Consider the following 17,967-nt stretch of genomic DNA (forward strand, 5'->3'; position numbering starts at 1 on the left):
CAGGCAGAAAAGGACTGAAATGCTGGATTAGCACAAGATTTGTCCTGGCTCCTGAGCTGCAAGCAGGGGTTCCACCTTCTTCACTGCCTGCGTGTGTCCAGAGGAAGTCCAGATGATCTGAAGCTGTAGAAAAAGATCCATATTTATGAATAGTTTACACAAGCTTCATTCAGAAGAACAAATGAAAAAAACAGCTGTCCCTAGTTACAAAGCTGTGAAGATAGATACACCCTTATAAGGGGGAAACTAAACACAGGGTAGAGAGGCCAAAAAGGAATAAGGATCATTCCTTCTCTTTAAAATTCTTGCTCTATTTCTCTCACAAAGTCAGGCTATTTTATGGGATTATTTTCATGAGTTAAATCATATATCAGTAACCATGTAAGAGCTAATGCTCATTTATCAAAATAAAAAAAAATAAAAAAAACTTTTTAATACTGAAAATAGCAGATTGGAAGACAAGCATATTTCACAGTGTGTTTCTATGCCAGTTTCGTGATTGAACAAGAAACTAAACAAGAACATGAAACAGAACTATGTCTAGTGCAGTACATAACCCCATAAGTAGTTTATGATTCATTGCATTTGAACTTCGAAGTGTTTCCATTATGATTCTGTGTATGTTGTGTATAATATGCAAAGAGTGGGGCTCGCCTCATTTTTTCTTATCTAAGAGTTACATATCTAGGCCCAGAATCACCTTACCTAGTTTTAGCCACGCAAAAGGTAGATGCCTAGTCTAATCAAATACTTCAGATTAGATGTTATCCATTTCTAGCTAGTAAATCTCAGATGATCTACTGAGAACAATTCAACTTGCATATCTCTTACCAGGATGAATCCTCTTCTCGTGGTGGTCAGTTCTGTTTGGTTGACCAAAGAAGGAGGAGTGATATGCTGTTTATGGATGCCATAATAGCATGAAAATTTGGAATATATGCTATATGAAGCAATACCAAAATTGCTGGATACCAGACCTACTATGGTGTCTGTGATTCTAGTTTGTGAGGGGCTTAATAACATCTATCGTGGACTCACTGTGTTTCTGCTTCTGCCTTTGCTTCCCCTCATCCCACCTTTCAGATCCTCTGTAGGGCTATGTGAATGGTCTTCCCACTCCGGCAGAAGTGATGGGGAAGCGCCGGCCGTGAGCCTCGCTCTAGGATCACTGTGCAGGGTGTTTGTTTCTCTTGACTACAGAGGGAGACTACCTGGCTTTTTTACACTGGATGACTGGTTTTTGCACAGCTAAATTTTGGGCAGCTAATTCCCACGTGGAGAGTGCACAATAAGTACAAGAATTACAAAAAAGCTTTGTACTGAGGAGATGAAGTTGTGAGTCCTGGAGCTACTATCGACTTCCCGTATGACCTAAAGACATTAATTTGAGAGCAGACCGCAGGCCTGTTTTCCATTCCCTTTGCATTACTTCTGTGATGAAAAGGAGCCAGGGGAAGAGGAGCCAGGGATTTCCGCATTGCAGGAGGAATCCCTGGCCAGTGTATAGGTAATGTGTTATTTGTAGGCTCTTTCAGTACAATTGCTCCTTCTGTAAACCAGCATGCATACCTATGATGCTATTCATACTTGGTAAACAATAATTGTTCCAGTTTCAGTAATCGTGGAAATAGTAAATATCCAGGCAAATATGTGATTTTTTTGGTTCTTTTTTAGTAAAACATGTCAAGGTCTTTTGAAACTCATGCTGAAATCAGCCAATGCATAAATTTCAGGTTATAAATTAGTGTTGTTCTGCTTTAGGTTTACCAGAGGAAACTGAATATTCAAGACTGTCGGCCAGCACGACTGCAGGCTCATCAATTCAAAGACATAGGGAGAGCCACACTAGTCAGGTAAATATTTCATTGATGGTCTACTAGAACCAGTAAAAGAGAAAAAAAGAAAAAAAACATAGCAGCTGCATGTTGAAAGCTGTCTTGATTCAAATTTGTGTGTTGGCATTGAAAAATGCAGACTTCTTTTACAGGTTTCTATTGAGCTAAGGACAATAATGAATTTACTCTTAACTTTTTTTGCTGGGAGGATAATCATCCTGAAAGGTTCTCATAGTAGAGTTCAAAGTTTATGAAACTTACTGTTGCTGGTTGTGAGGATGCTATTTTCAGGCAGGAAATAAGTCTCTTCAGCCTGAGAGGACCAAGATGTTATCTTTCTCAAGACATTCATTCATACCAGAAAGAGTTGCATGATGATGAACCTCATAGGAATAATTGCAAAATTATATCATCCTTTTGTACATACAAGCAGTGGAGACTTTAAAAGCAGTCTTCACTGTTTTTATACAAATATCAAAAAGTAAAAATTAAAATCCAAATATCTGTCAATTAAAGCAGCAATAGATATTGAGGTAGTGTGAAGCTTGCACTTTGGTTCTTTTAAAATTTCTGTTTAGTTAATGTCACTTTAAAATAACAACACAGAATTAAGTTTGATATACATTAAGTGAACAAAAAGGAATAAAATCTGTCATAACATATTTTCTTCATTCTTTTCTTCAGCATTTTATATATGTGTGTATATGTGAAACACTTTACTTTCTAAATAGCCAATTCAGGCATGAAGGCATTCAGGAAATTTTATTTTATTTCACTTAAATGGCAGTATGTATTCTCCTGTTGTCTTTATGTCTTCAGTCCACTTTTCTAACAGGGTAGTCACAAATCATTTTTTTCATTTGAGATGACTGTAAGAATTTTAGTAAAGCCAAATATTGTCCAAAGAGAAAATATGCTGGAACTTAGAGGAATTTCCTCAACAGAAACCTCTCATTAACCAATGGTACCGTTTCCAAACTATTTTACCAGAAGGTGAGGGAAGTGCTTTATCACATTTATCACATTTAAAAGCTACTTGTTGTCTGTGGGGGACAGCTGATATTTCATTACAAGAAAATACTGGCCCTAAGCAAGTGAATGAATGTTTGGCCATTGACTCCAACAGGAGTGGGATTCAACCTTCAACATCATATTCGGTCTTAATGTAACTTTGAAAACTAATAGATTTTAACTGAGTAAATATGTGAGCAAACTAGTACAAAAGTCTTCACTTCTTGGTTTTCTGCCCCACTGTCCAAAGCACAGGCATAACTACAGTGCCTATTCTGGATTGAAAAATTGTGCCAAGACAGCACTCAGCACTACACTCATCTCTTCAGATACGTAAGTGAGGCTGGCCAGAGCTGCCCTGGCACACATAGGCATATACCTGTCTTGCACACAGTAACAAATCTTTGCCGTCACCATACCTCTCAGACTCTGAAAATGTACTTTGACCATATTGTGAAAAAATACTTACAGGTCTACTATCTCCAGATCAGTATACTGGATGATGATATGGGATTATGAAGACGACTGGAGGCAATGTTTTCAATTGTCTCTGTTACATTTTGTAATGATCAACCAAATACTTATTGGGCATGAGAGCGGCCAAAGAGCCCTTGCTAGTGAATCAAAAATCCAAGTCCCAGACACTGCTGCAGTTATAAACCTCACACAGCGAGACACTTTTGTCCTGGAGCACCTTACACTTCTATTGCTAAAACGCTTGCCTGGGATCAATGAGCATCATGTTTAAATTACTACATCAGTGCTGTACACGGAGAATTACATGAACTGGGTACAGGGGAGGCATTATCTTCTTATCTTTGCAAATGGAAACTGTATCCTTATGTGAAATTAGTCTGCAACATTTAAATGTGTTATTTTAGAAGCAAGTCTTTAACCATTTACACACTTGTATTTTTGATTTTTCCAAAACTACTTGCCAAAAGCTGAACACAATTTCAATTCAGTACTTTGAAATGTCACTTTTCATTGAATAGATGTTTTGCCAAAGTGTTTCACAAATCTCTAAAATAGATTCCATGCCATGTATTCAGAATTACATGCAGGGACAATCGTTAAATGCAAGCTCAGTAAGAACTGTGACAAGTTTAGAGAAGAAACAGTTCTGTGATTTTTGATACAATTGCTTTAATGAATAAACATCTTCCAAAATGGTGTTGCCAAAAGAAAAATAAAAAAATCTTCCTCCCACAAAATGAAAAACAAATCTTAAAAAAATTCTGTGCTCACAGGGATGAGAATTCTTACTGTAAAAAGCATCCCTCACCATTTCCAAGGCATATATTTGAAAATGATTGGTTTTAATTACAGTTGACATTTCTTAGCATGCCGCTGGTGACTCTAACAGTGTACAACCCTATTGTAAAAGCCTTTGCCAGGCTTCACTGCAGTAACCTTATCACTTTAAAGTAATTTTTGCACAGACGTATGAAATAGGACAGATTGTTTCACGGATCTGTGAAGGTACTGATTGACTAATTGCCTTAGAGGGAGAAACATGGACTGGGGCCTTGGATTTCTTGGCAGACACTCTGTCATTTCAGCTAAAGGAGACTGGTTCATTAGCTTTAAGGAACTTCTAATATTTATGGGGGTTTTTTAATATCTCCCTGCTAGTTCCTTACTGAAGTGACAGGAGTTAATTTCATTTTTGTCACAGGATCTCAAGGCTCATATACATCCAAGTAAAGTTTAGGCATTGTGGCTTACGGTACCATCATGTTGTCAGATCAGGTGATAGTTACCTGCATCACCGCCTCATACTTCCTGCACGCTGCAAACCTACACACTTCAGCGAGCAAATTCTTCAGCTCAATATCTGTCAACGTACATCATAAGGATCAATCTTTTAACAAACACTTTTGGAAGCAATTACCAAGTATAAAATATCATGCAGATGTGAACTCAGCAACTTAACTGATCATCTCTAAAGTAAAGGCTGCTGAAAACAAACAAACAAACAAGTTTACTCTTAGCCCTAAGTGCTACTTTTCCAGGGCAATGGTTACTTAAAGGTCAATTTTTATCGAAATGAAAAAGGACAAAAATTGAAAAAAATGTTAAAATAGTAACAAAATATTTCTCATTTGTAAGCTATGAAATAAAATTCTACCTTCTTCTGCTAGAAAAATGGGAAGGGTATTAAAAATAAAGTTTGATTTTTGTCTCATCAGAAATGAGAGCGCTTACATTAAAAGAAATGAAAGTCTTGCATGTTAAAAGAAGAACAAAGTATGTTTTTTTTTAAAATAATACCTTTTCCTTCATATTGTTCTGTGGCTGTACAGTTGTAGATTTCCAAGTGATTATATCTATAGGTGTCAAGTAAGTACCACATAAAACATAAGCAACCTAACATCTGATATAACACTGTAGCATCATCTTCATCCTCAATGAAGATGACAACTGAACCATGAATTTGGGGGTTAAACCAGTTATCAAGAAGTTTCATGTGCTTTAGTTTGTTCAGACAGTAGATCTTTAAGAAACTATTTGTTAACAAAAAGAGCCACATGTATTCTTTTCACCAACCTAACACACCAGCTTCCATGTATTTTGTGCTCTCCTTGTAAACCAAAACATTATAGCCAAGGAAACCTTCAAAATGTAAGCTAGAAATCTACAGTAAAATGATACTGCAAGAAACAATATCCTAATCTACCCTTACAAGAAAACCTACTTTGCTCTTAGCAACTAAGTCCATGTATATCAGCTGCAAGAACTGCATCTAACTCAGACTCTACAGAAAACCTTTTGGTAGCTGTGCTGCACGTCTTGCTCCCTGAACAGCAGAAAACTAGGAAACTTAGTTTTCCAAACTCGATTTAAAATTACTGATTTAAAATTATTTAAAACCTTACTGTTTCAAATTGCTTCAGTGATTCATTTAAAGAGTTTGGGACTTCCAAATGTGCCTGGATCTGTAGTCTTGAATTCTTATCCCATAATTTCCTTCCAGAGGCAAAGAAACCACCAAAATGGAAGAGATATTTCTTCCAGTAATTAGTGCCGTAATCTTGCTTAGATGATAGAAAATTTTGTTATGACTAAGAGTCATTTCTATTCATTTACACTCCAGGAAGTGATCCCAAAGCATACTGGAGACTCCACAAATGTTGAAATTGCTTAGCAGGGTCTAAAATCCAAACCCCCTCCTCTAAAATAAAAAAGCTTTATAAAATATTACCTCTGTGCTCTCTTTCTTTTACATGAAGCATTTCTCAGTTACTTAGCCAGTCCAATGGGCTCTCTTCTCCAGACTGTATTTATTGCTGCCTCTGTTCTCAATAGCTCCTATGAGTGTGTATGTTTAAAAGATAAAGCACAAAGACTGTCAAAATATATAAGTTCTTTGGAATGTTAGCAACAGCAGCAAGATGAAATAGAGTCAACAATAGCAAGACTGTATCTTTGGCACCTCACACAAAAGCTAAGTGGCCCTGTCGTCTTCTTTTTCACAGATCTAGGATTGTATTTTTTTTTATTTTTGGTGAAAATATTTTAAAGGTGTTATTAACATTCACTACGAAGTGGGATGTGGTGTGAGAAAGATACAGTGGAATGAAGAAAAGCAGGCCAGCTAAAAGACTCCTTGTTTCTTATGTGGGCAGCAAGAAGCAACATGGTCTGTCTGTAACGGGATGAGATGGACAACCTGGAGATAATGAACAGATGGGAAGTGAGGGGCAGATTAGAGACTAGAGTGACAATAAGCGTGTGTGTGGGGCGGGAGTGGGGAGTAAAACAGGCACCAGATCAAGGATGATTCAGAGAAGTAAGGTTGGAGGAAGAATAAAATGACTGAGAGAGAAGGTAAATAATAAAATGGAATAGGGGATTTAGAAAGGGGAAAGAAAGAGAGCCAGAGAGGAGAGAAAAAAAAAAAAAAAAAAAAAACAGAGACGTGAGAAAAACAACTAAAAGGAAGATAAGAAAAATGGGAGGGAAAGAACCAAGGACAGAGCACAGGGTGGTGGAGTAAATAGAGAGAGGGACTAAGGCGTAAAAAACTAAAAAGTCTATGTGATGTTCCAGATATAACATTCATCTTCACACACATATCAGTGTGATCTTTTACGTTCCATAAAATAAAAATAATTGTAATAATCCATCTACATTTATAGAGTTGCTTTCTATGCAATTTAGTTTGCAACCATAGTCTCCTGAAGATTCAACCATCCAAGAAGAAAGGTAGAAAATTTCCCATTAAAAGGTACAAAGCCTCTTTGTGCAGTTTAGCTTTCTAATGGCTGAATGTTGGCTTATTTGTAATCAGATGATGTCACATGCATTCAGCATCCTATAGAAATACTCCCAGAACAAGACACAAATAAGCAAGCAGCTTTCCATCCTAGTAGGGTAAGTAATATCAGACATACAATACACCCTGGCGTAAGATTTTGGTTACCCACTTCTGAAACATGTTTTATCTGTCACGTGCTCAAAGAGGTAAGATAAAAAATGATGGTTATTTTTTTCACCTATTGCTATATTAAAAAATCTGCAGTCTTATCTCTTCTATTTTGTTTAAACCCCATAGTGCAGGTTGGCAGATTGCAGTAATATAGGAGCCAACATCTGACAATGAAAAATTGGAAATGTCTTTTCATATTCGTGAAGAATGTATTTATTGTTTCATTATAGCTTAAGCCCTAGCTCTTATTTCATGAAATCTCATTGCTTCCAGCAGTCTCTTCCCTCAGAAAGAGCTGCATATTCATTATAGTTTCAAGGGCCGCCTTTGTTCCTACTTGATATAATATTTGTTGCCAATCACTGCTTCTGTTCAAAAGTTAAAAAAAATGAATAGTCAAGAATGCAATGTGTTGCTACCCCCCGCTCATTGTCACAGTTCTAAACACTGGGCTCTAACATTCGTTATTAATGTCTGTCGTGTTTGCCTATTAGCTGGAAGTAATCTTTGATCACCTTTGAAGCAAAACGTGGCAATCAAACAAGTCTGGTGTAATAAAAAAAATTACTAACGCCTTTGTAAACACATAACATCCAAGAGAGGACATAGAATGTTATATGATGTTTATCATTGATCTGAATCAGTATATCCCCCTGAATTGTTTTGTTTATTGTTTTGACAGTAATGTCAAAGAATTCTCTTTTTAATGTCACATACAGACAAAAATCAGGTCTTACAACACAGTGCAGCTTTATTTTTAGAAAACTTACAGTCAAAAACATGTGCCTTCTAGATTAAATGGTACGAGGTAACACATAGTATAAATTCATCAGTAGGTACTTGTGTTTCTGTATCAAGGGCTTTGGGAAGGCTGATGCCCCTCTCCTCAGCAAGTCTGTCCTAGATCTGACTGCTGTGACCTCCAAAAGGGAAAGCACAGATTCTCCTCTTTGAATGAGTAGATGCCACAGTCAACTCCCTACAGATCTGAGGTCTCTTTTCTATCTCCACTGCTTCATCCTCATTGCATTTTCCCGTGGTAGAAGGCTGTGATTGTTGAGGAAAAGGGAACAAAACATCCTGAGCATCCCTGTGCCCTCCCTAAGCTCAGGTATTTGGCTAAAGTGTGCAGTTATTCCCCTTGAGCTGCCACAATGGCCAATGGGTCACCTTAAAAGGCTGCTTCTAGTTTGAGTTCAATAGGATTGTGGTCCACTACCCCACTGACAGCACCTGTGGAGAGTGACTTCATTTCTGACTTAGTCCTAAGTACCTGGTGTGAAAGATAATAAACTGCTCCCTCTGCCCTTCATTCTCTTGCTGTCACACACTGCCGCATACATGTAGATAAGCAGAGATTTAGACTGCTAACAGACCATAAATTAAGTGATGTTTGCCTCCAATGTTGTTTGACCATAAGTGTAGTGTTTTTATACAAGAAAGGATGAGACACAACACTAGCAAATGAGTTGATGATTGTTTTTGTAGTTGCTTCAAAAGCATTGTGGCAAACCTAGTCTCTAACTGATCAGGTAAAACACCTCCATTAATACCACAAAGCAGCAGTGATCAATTAAGTAGCAACATGATTCAGCTTTTCAGATATTTTTTGTTAGACTATGTACAAAGTGGGATCAGCATTGTTAGGTCAGCTGTTCTGAAGACCTCTATGATAAATGATTTGTTTTCAGAACTCATCTTGAGAAAGGCACAGTTGCTGTCCTGAACACAATTTTTTCTCAAGTGTCAGAGGTGAATTAGGAGGATGCTCTGAAGGTTTTAAAGGTTTATCTGGAAAGAGAAATATTACCTTAGAGAAAAAAACAGTATATTTCAATATTCATTGATGTTCCCACCTCTGGGAAGGTGTCATTTTGTAGTTGATATCAGAAATCTAGAGTTGAAAGAAACTCAGCCAAAACAAATAATAATAAGTAAATAATTGAAACCCACAAGATCCAAATAAGTAAATAAAATACCCCTCTGTTTTGAATGTATAGGCTTGTCCAACTGTATTCCCAGCTCAGGTAAGCAGAGTGCCTGACGTGTGCTGTCATGTATTATTGAACATTGCCTGCCTTGTTCTGATACTTTCTGCCAGATTACACATTACAGCTATACTCAGGATTTGTGTACTGATTTTATTTTGCAAAGATATAATATCTTTGTTTCATTGCTGAAATATCTGCAAGCTGTATGGAAGATGATTGACCCAATTAATTGAGAATATTGTGGTCCCAGGCATGTTACTACTTTACTGAGGGAAAGGTACAAAAGTACAGAAGACCAAGCCCTGCTTTTGCAACTAAAATGTATTCCTGCAAAAAATTAAAAAAAAAAAAAAAAAATCACCCAAAACTAACCCCTCCCCCCCAAAAAAAAAACAAAACAAAAAACAAAACCAGAAAACCACAAGAGTATGAGAGAAAATCAGACAGTGTACACCAGAAATAGAATTGCTGCCAGATGAAGAATATAAAATCTTCTGTCTGAGGCACACCAAAGGTGTGTGTAGTCCAGGAGTCTCTTTCTGGCAAAACTGAGAAGGGGCTGCTGCCTAGGGAAAACAGAGGTGCGGGCTGCCTCTTTTGCTGGTGTGATCTCTCCGTTTCCAGCAGTCTGTGAGGAAGGGCCTTCTGGAGGCAATGTTCATTTTGTAGCTAGTAATCCTTAGTGGACTTTTCTTTCATGAAGTTTTTGGAAAATCCTTTCAGAAAGCCAAACCAAGGCAAACGGTGGAATTAATTTTTTTAGGATGAAACTTGAGAGTTTTCCAAATGCCATGTGATAGCAGAGGGCTGGACTGGGCAATCAAAGATGCCTGTGCCTGCATGGTCTCTGACACCAGCATATCCTGCTGACGTTTGGAAGAAAATTCAATCTGTCCCTCAAAAAATTCAGATAGCTGAAAAATGCTTGTCAGAAGGGAAAGCATTTCTTCCTGACTCTTGTGGTGATCCGATTTTGCTCATAAATGTAATCCCTTTTTAGTTTTATTTTTAATACAAAATTACTTTTAAGATTACTCCCAATTTTTAAATATCAGCAAAGTTATAACTTCCTTCCTTTGGTATGTCATCTGTGTAACACCTGTTCTAAAGGTAGTTATTCTTTTGATGTAATGAGAAATTTTAACTGAGAGGGAAAAAATATTTTCTTGTTTAGAGCAAAGCAAATGCAGTATATATATCAGTTATGGATCTCATGTTTAACTCTATTTAAGCTGGCATACCTCCTCCAGAGCAATTCCGGATTTGCACCAGACAGAGCACCTGTCGTCTTTGCCATTTTCTCCTTTCCAACAAACCCATTTGCCATCCATTTGGAGAGTTTTATTTTTGGAGATTGTAAGGTTGCTCCAACACAAAGAAAAATTATCAGCAGTTTAAAGGAACGATTAACTAAAATCACTTTATTGTTGCATATCACATGTCAAGTTATTATGTCCAGTGGGTCTGCATTTGCAAAAAAATGCATGTCCCAGCATTCACAAGACAATCACATGAATCAGCTTGGATCCCAGTGGTACATTTGTATTTGAAGATTTTTAATTGGAATTTAGAAGCATGTAAACTCATTTATCATAGCTGCTCTCTACTCCCTGCTGGGGTCTTACGTGGCCAATGCAGGTTTCCCAATCAAACACAAATTTACATATTGATTTGATTTATGTTGAATGCTTGCCTGGGCTTCTTAACACACCCTTGGTTTACTGTGTGCTTTCCCCTTGTATCTTTAAATGAGTACTGTATTGGTAAATAACATGTAGGCTGACAGATTTTTTTTCTTGATTCAAGAACTGGTGGAAAAGCAATCCTTTCCTGATTTATGCTTTTTTGTAACATAGAAAAAAACAAACATAGCTGTTTCAACCTGAAGGGTCAGGATTTTTTGAAAGGTTGCAGTGTGTCTGTCCTGTAGTTTGGAAAAAAAGATGTGGCATGCATGTTTGGAAGCAGTCAGTGTAGGGGCTCATCAGATGCAAAAAGAAAACAGATAAAGATCAAGCCATTAAAATGAGTTAGAAACATTTTTGTGGGAGAGACGCGTGCCTGTCACAGGTTGAATCAAAATGTGTTGGTCTTGCTAATAATCACATACAGTAAGAATTCTTTCCAGAATTACTGAATGAAATTGTGTCTTTAATTTTGAAATGAGAGGTGAGAACTTCCTGATCACTTCTGTCTTTAAAACCAATGATCCGCAGGAGACCCACTGGGGTTTGTGAACTGCTTTTGAGGGCTCTGATAAAGGTAACTGGGAGTCACTTATTGGCTGAAATTTCTTCTGCTTACATTTTTAGGCAGCCTACAAACTGGAAAAGATTAAAAACATGGGTTTTGTCAAGGCAGTTCCATTTCTAAGATAATTATGATAATTTATCATCAACATTTTACATTTAGTGCATAATTCACTTTAGATCCTGATCAAATTTTAGAAAGGTAAAATCATTGCTGTTCTAGGTTCAACCTCCCCATGGATTCCATGATGGGACCTCAACTTTACTAACAATTTAAAACACTAGTGGAAGAGAAACATAATAATACCATAATAATTAATTTTGAGCATCTATTGACAGTTACTGTAAAGCACCAACATTGACAAATCTATTAAAGAAAATAATTGGCAATATTTCTCTGAAGGAAAAATATGGACTAGCTACCTCATGCAAATGTCTCAGGAGCACAGGTTTATATACTATACATGTCCTTAAATTGTGTTGTGATTTAAAAATCTGTTTTCTGTTGTGATTACATGTCTATATTCAGGAATTTTACTAAAACTTACAGAAGCAACTAAAACCAGAACTGTAATAAAACATGAAGAGCTATGTTTTGTGCAAAGAAAATTATTTGTGTGTCTTAACATCCAAGAATGTAATTAAATACTTCTTTTCATTTTCTAGTGAATAGTAGTAGAAAAATCAATGCAATCACAAATGACCAAAATGACTAGAGTACAACACACACATTTTTGAAAAAGTAAACCCTACATTTGGTCAGGGAAAGAGCAACATGAAGTGAAATACTCAAAAGAATCTACTAATGCAAATTAATCAATCCCTGTTTGGCAGACAGTTTAATGAGTCCTTTAGCCATAGCTTGATGATTAAGACTGTGTTGCATTGGACACACAAACAGACAATATAAGCTCTTTGTTACTTCTGAATGTTGCAAAACATCCTCTGGAAAGTTATAGCATTTGATCTTTTAATGCAGAATGAATTTCCTGAGATTCTAGAGCCAAATCTCTAAACAACTCAAATTAAAGTTAATTTTAAATGGACCTGTTAATCTTTTTATCTGGCATACCTTTTGTCACAAATGATTTAAAAATGTGAAACCTTCAACTTTCCATAATTAAAAACTCACTGAATTTTTTAACTAGCCTAAGGAATAAGACTATAATTAAAATAATTTATTGGCTTATAGCAACTCATCTTCATTCTAAGACAAAGCTGAAATCCAGTATGTCTGCTTTAGGCTGTAAAGTGAAATTTAGGCAGAATTTAGAAGCCTAAATCCAGAAGGCAATTTAGGGGCTCATTCTGCAACGACTATGCAATACTTAAATGTGTATAACTCAGTGGGCAAAATCATGCTCTAAGATTTTCATGGTTGCCAACATACAACCAAAGTGCTCTGTCTCCACTCTCTCTTGTGTGCTAAAACCACAAGGGACTCATTCTGAAGGATTTGCTTTAGCCTGCTTATCACACATGGACAGCACAAAGCACAGGAGCCAAAATTATTCTTCCTTGCAATCAAAGTCCACCTTGTGTAGTCGCAGTGTCCTCTCAGCATGTGGGAACTCAGTCTCTTCCTTAACCTGAGAGAAGTCAAATCCACATCTTCTGATTTCCCAATGTGCTCTAACCACTAGATAATGGTGAAAGGCCTTCCATGCATGTCCTGGTGGAACTGAGCCGTTAGTGCTCTGTCACCAACCAAAATCCCTAGTGCCAGGAGGAGAGCACTTGCTTCTGCAGTCTGATAGTTTGGGCTGTGAGGTGGGAGGAATGAATCCTGGGATCTCTTCCCTGGGCTGCTCATTACAAATTTATTCATTTTGTTCATCTTGCCATATTTTGCAGTGGAAAATATGGATCTTCTTTAACTGCTTCAAGCCATTGCAGTTTCCAATGTATAGCTCTGGTAACTCCACATGCTCGTCTCTTGTGTATTACTGTCTTTGACACTTCAGCTTTTCTTCTTTGCTCAGTAAGGACTCTGGACACCAAACACAGGGATGGTGTTTCCACCAGATGGCAGGGCTGTTAAATGATAGGTATTCAAATGCCATATGTTTTTGTGGGTCTAGCCCAAATGTTATGTTGCCCATGTCTGATTGACCATTGACTTTGAGTAGGAAAATCCTGGTCTACAGTTGGTACCATCTCTACCCCTTAATGTTTGAAGTTGTTTGTTCAGTGTTCATTGAAAAGATCAGTAGTCTTAAAGTAATTACTTCCTACACACCTCATTTACCCTTCACAAAATACCTGTTTGAGATATAGAATAATAATAAAGAAACACAGCTTGCTGTTTTACATCATGCTTCATGTAAAATTATTCAGCAAATCTTTTCTATAATGAATATGTATAATAAATCTTTAGCTTGTCACAGGTCTAATCATGAATGGAAAACGGAAAAGATATCATGTTATTCAAATAGATCTAATTGAATTAATTGATTCATTTAAAGCTCTGCCATTTCTTGTGCATTTTCCCCCATTTCATTTCCACTGCATTTCCACCGCATTTCCACAGCATGTCCCTCATCCAGGTTGAAATATAAACTTTTTCCATCTTACTTGCCAGATCGATCTCATAATGAATAAAGATTCGAGATATTTTTCCATCCTTGTTTAAAAGATGATACAATAAAAAATGTGCACTTATTTGTGAACTGGACCAACATTTATCCACTGGAAAATGAGCTGTATAGTGAAACTGCTGACCTAACATTAATTTACAGCTTGCATAAGCAGGGTTGGGATAATAAAGCTTCTTCAGTGCCTATAAGCTATAAATAGGATGCATTTGTCAATTGCCTTGCCCAGGCAAATTGTACTTGCTTTTCACCCTGCACCTGTGTGCCTTTATGTTTCTTAGAATAGCAGTGGCGTTGTCTCTATTCAAATACTTTGTCCATCTTTCAAAACTGAAAATTCCTTCATACTTCATTAGAGTCATGCTATCAAACTTTTGTCACTTGAACGTATCCAATAACACAGAGCTTCACAATTTCTGTTTTCTTATAAGTATAGTTAACCACCAGCGTTCAGGCACGTCTTTGGTTATTTATCTCTGAAACTCTTTCATATGAAACTCTTGAAATGACAGTATAACACAGCTTGCTTTTTGTATGTACCAGCACCTCTCTGAGAAGCATGCCTAATACAGGTTCATGAAATGCCTAAAATTTAGATGCAAACAAGGTGTTTAAACTGGGAAGACTGGATTCCAATCTACCTGTTTTCTAAACTGTGTTATGCCCATAATTTAAACCCACAAAAATCTATAGAAATAGGCCACAGTAAGCCGCCATGCCTCCCAAACTATACACCTGTTCTATAAGATAAAACTACCTGACCTGTCTTTCTTGATAAATCATTTCCAATTACAAACTTTTCATTTGTCTTCTAATCTTTCCTACCCACACTGAAAAAAAAAAAGAAAAAAAAAGTTAATGTGTTTTGATACACAAGAAGTCTCTGATATCCCTCTAACAATATCTCTCGAACATTTCATTTTCCTTTGAGTCTCTGAGATGCCCTGTTGCATTTTGTGTAAACATAAAAGCAGAGGTTTTTGATTTCATAGTGGCATGCAATTGGGGTGGCACCAAAATATATTTTAATGAAGTCTTTCAAACACTTTCCATTTTTCTTCTTTTTTTCTTAAAAATGCAGAATTTACAACTGTACTTGAAATTACAATACCTTTTATTAAGATATTATATAGGTTAATAAAGTATCTTTGAAGTATCATCAGCCAACCAGAAATTAAGCAGATTCCCCATCAATCTTCAGGCATCTCCATGTAAGGGCTCATTCCTTCTCTGACAGCGCATGTGAAAGGTCTGACTTGCACAGGACACATTTGAAGCAGCAGTGTAAAGCCTGTGTAAGCCTCTGTACCCAGGTACCTGCTGTTCCATGAAGGAACAGCAGGAGCCACAGGCAATAGCAATGTCTTCTACCCAGGGAACCTCATTGCCCATGAGTGACAAAAATGGCCTTCATGTCACTCAGGCCTCCTTACAACCAGAACCAACCACATGCGTAGTGTCTCATGAGCATTTAAGGGCACTGCACATCAATTCCTTTATCATGGTAACTAACATGCAGCCGTCTCTCATTATGACAAGGAGTATAAATGCAACCTTGACAAGAGTAGCCATACTTCTCACGTGAGCCCTTTGTGTGAGGTGAAGTACGAGCATTTTAGTCACGTCATAGGTGCCTCTTATACATGCCCCTGTGGGGTCCTTAAGAAGGAAGGTAGCAAGGTAAGAGCCATGGGCCATTAGCTGTTATGGTGGGTTTAGTTCACACTCCCTAGATAGGCCCCTTCTGCTACAGAATACCCCCAACTAAATTGCTCTCAGTACCTGCTCTAGGTGCTGCTGTACTGCATCGGCGCTAAGTAGGTCTTAAAAGACGGTGAGATGGACTTCATAGCTTCATGGACTTGTGCTGTCGTGAGGGCTTCAAACTGACTTGAACAACATAAATAATCATTGGAACAGAAAACTTAAATGGGAGGGAACAGTTTCTTCTAGGTGGACTATGAATCTAATACAGAACTGTTTGGCTACTTCAAGATGAATTTATAAATAGTTTCAGGCCAACTGAAACTACATTTTAAGTTGTTAATGTATTCTCTGGAGGAAGACAAGGGCCAGCCCCTCGTTCTAAGGGTAACAACTACCTATGATAAGTAGCATTACTAATTTTAAGCAGCAAAGCAGGTTATAGTTTCTTGGTTATGGCTATTTGGCTATTTACATTTAGGGGCAAAACCTACTCCTGCAGCTGCTATTTGCTCTGTGTAAAGGAGTATTTTGTGAATACAACAGTACTATATGACAACAGTTTTAAGACCAAGTTGTTAGAAATATGGACTACTCATCACTGTAGGCAGTCTGTTTTATGTGTTTCAGAGGATTGTGTTCATGTACCTTTGCTGACATAGGGGAGTTTTTCCATTCGTTTCATTTTTGGCACCTGCTTCATACAACTACTGTTCCAAGACTTTCAGACATGAGACTGAAATAAGGCAATCATTCATTTTCTTTAGTTGCAGTGTAAAGAATGGTAAATGGGGAGTGGGGACAGCAAGTTAAGCACAAAGTTTTAAACCCTTTCGGAGGACAAGGTTGCTTCAAATCATTAACAGTGGTGTTTGATCTGTTTTCTTTCAGCTGTAGTACAAATGAGAGCAGCTTTCCCTCAGCAGAAGTGTAGAACTTGAGTGTTTACCCACATGCATCTATTTACTTTGTTAATTGTAACTATTAGAATGGGAGCACTCACAGCCACTCACCATTTAAAATGCCTAAGCCAGGGCACACTGTAGCAGTCTCAGGATTTCTGTTCATCATCCCACTAGAATGCGTGGATAAGCTTATAATGCTCCATGGTGCCCTTTGCAAATAATGGAGGGAGAGCAGAAGGTGGTTCCCTCCTCACATGGGGCTTGGCAATATAAAACACCTCTCATGAGTTCAAGGGAAGATTATTTTGCTGAAAGTCATTATTGTTTATACATTATTATACATTTCACTGAGCTCTTTACAAAGCAGATAAGAAAACGGGACCTGAATCTGCCCTGCCCACGGGTTTACATCCATGACAAAAGAGGATCCTGTGTGAAGTATCATTCAATATGGATGTTGCAGTTTTGCACTGCCAGGAGAATTAACTTTATCCACCTTTTTTATTATTATTATTTCCTTCTCACTAACAGGTTATTCATCAGCTTAGACTTTCAGAGAATGAGAGTGTGGCTCTGCAAGAGCTTCTAGATTGGAGGAGAAAGCTGTGTGAAGAGAGGGAAGACTGGCAGCAAATCTTGCACAACACTGAGCAAAGAATCACAGCCCCTCCTCCACCCCCTTGTAAAAAGCCAACGCTGCTGAAGAAGGTAGAAGATACCTCCTGCAACAGACTCTCTTCAGGCATATGGGATACCACCATGTGATTCAGATGTGTGTGTTTGCAGACTGCTAGGAATTAAACCATCTAATGACTTCAATCTGCACAATCAGCAAGTTTTCTTCCCTTCACAAAGTGTGCAGGGATTTTTTATAAGCACTCATTCAAGAGCACAGGATGGAGGAGCTATTTAGATCTGTCGTGTGTGCGTGTACGTGTGTGTTTGTTCTTTTCATATATATACACATACGCATATATGTGTGCATCTGTGAGTATATATATGTATGTGCGTGTATATATATGGAGACAAACTGCACTATGAGTACTTAGTTTAAAAGTACAAGGCAGTCACTTAGAGCTCTCCCATGGACAATGAAGAAACTATGTTAAGCAAATGATGATGGGGAGAAGTGACTGACAGGCATTTTAGAGAGATCAGGAAAGTCTGTGTGCACACTGTACAGCTGTTTTATATAGTACAAAAATATGATGTTTCTTGTTCCCTAATGAATGTTTTTATTATATTA

General features: G+C 37.5%; 1 protein-coding gene across 1 annotated transcript in view; it reads left to right on the plus strand.

Moving 5' to 3' along the window:
• The window catches only part of MYO16 (myosin XVI), a gene marked incomplete at both ends in the record, with an annotated part of 315,156 nt that extends 297,670 nt beyond the window's left edge, over positions 1 to 17,486 (plus strand). The window contains 2 exon segments of the mRNA XM_082305019.1: positions 1,762 to 1,853; positions 17,253 to 17,486. Coding sequence (XP_082161145.1) covers positions 1,762 to 1,853; positions 17,253 to 17,486 — 326 coding nt within the window.
• Positions 17,487 to 17,967: the final 481 nt, after the last annotated feature.

The sequence above is a fragment of the Platalea leucorodia genome, assembly GCF_965183815.1.
Source record: "Platalea leucorodia genome assembly, chromosome: 2".
Classification (NCBI taxonomy): Eukaryota; Metazoa; Chordata; class Aves; order Pelecaniformes; family Threskiornithidae; genus Platalea; species Platalea leucorodia.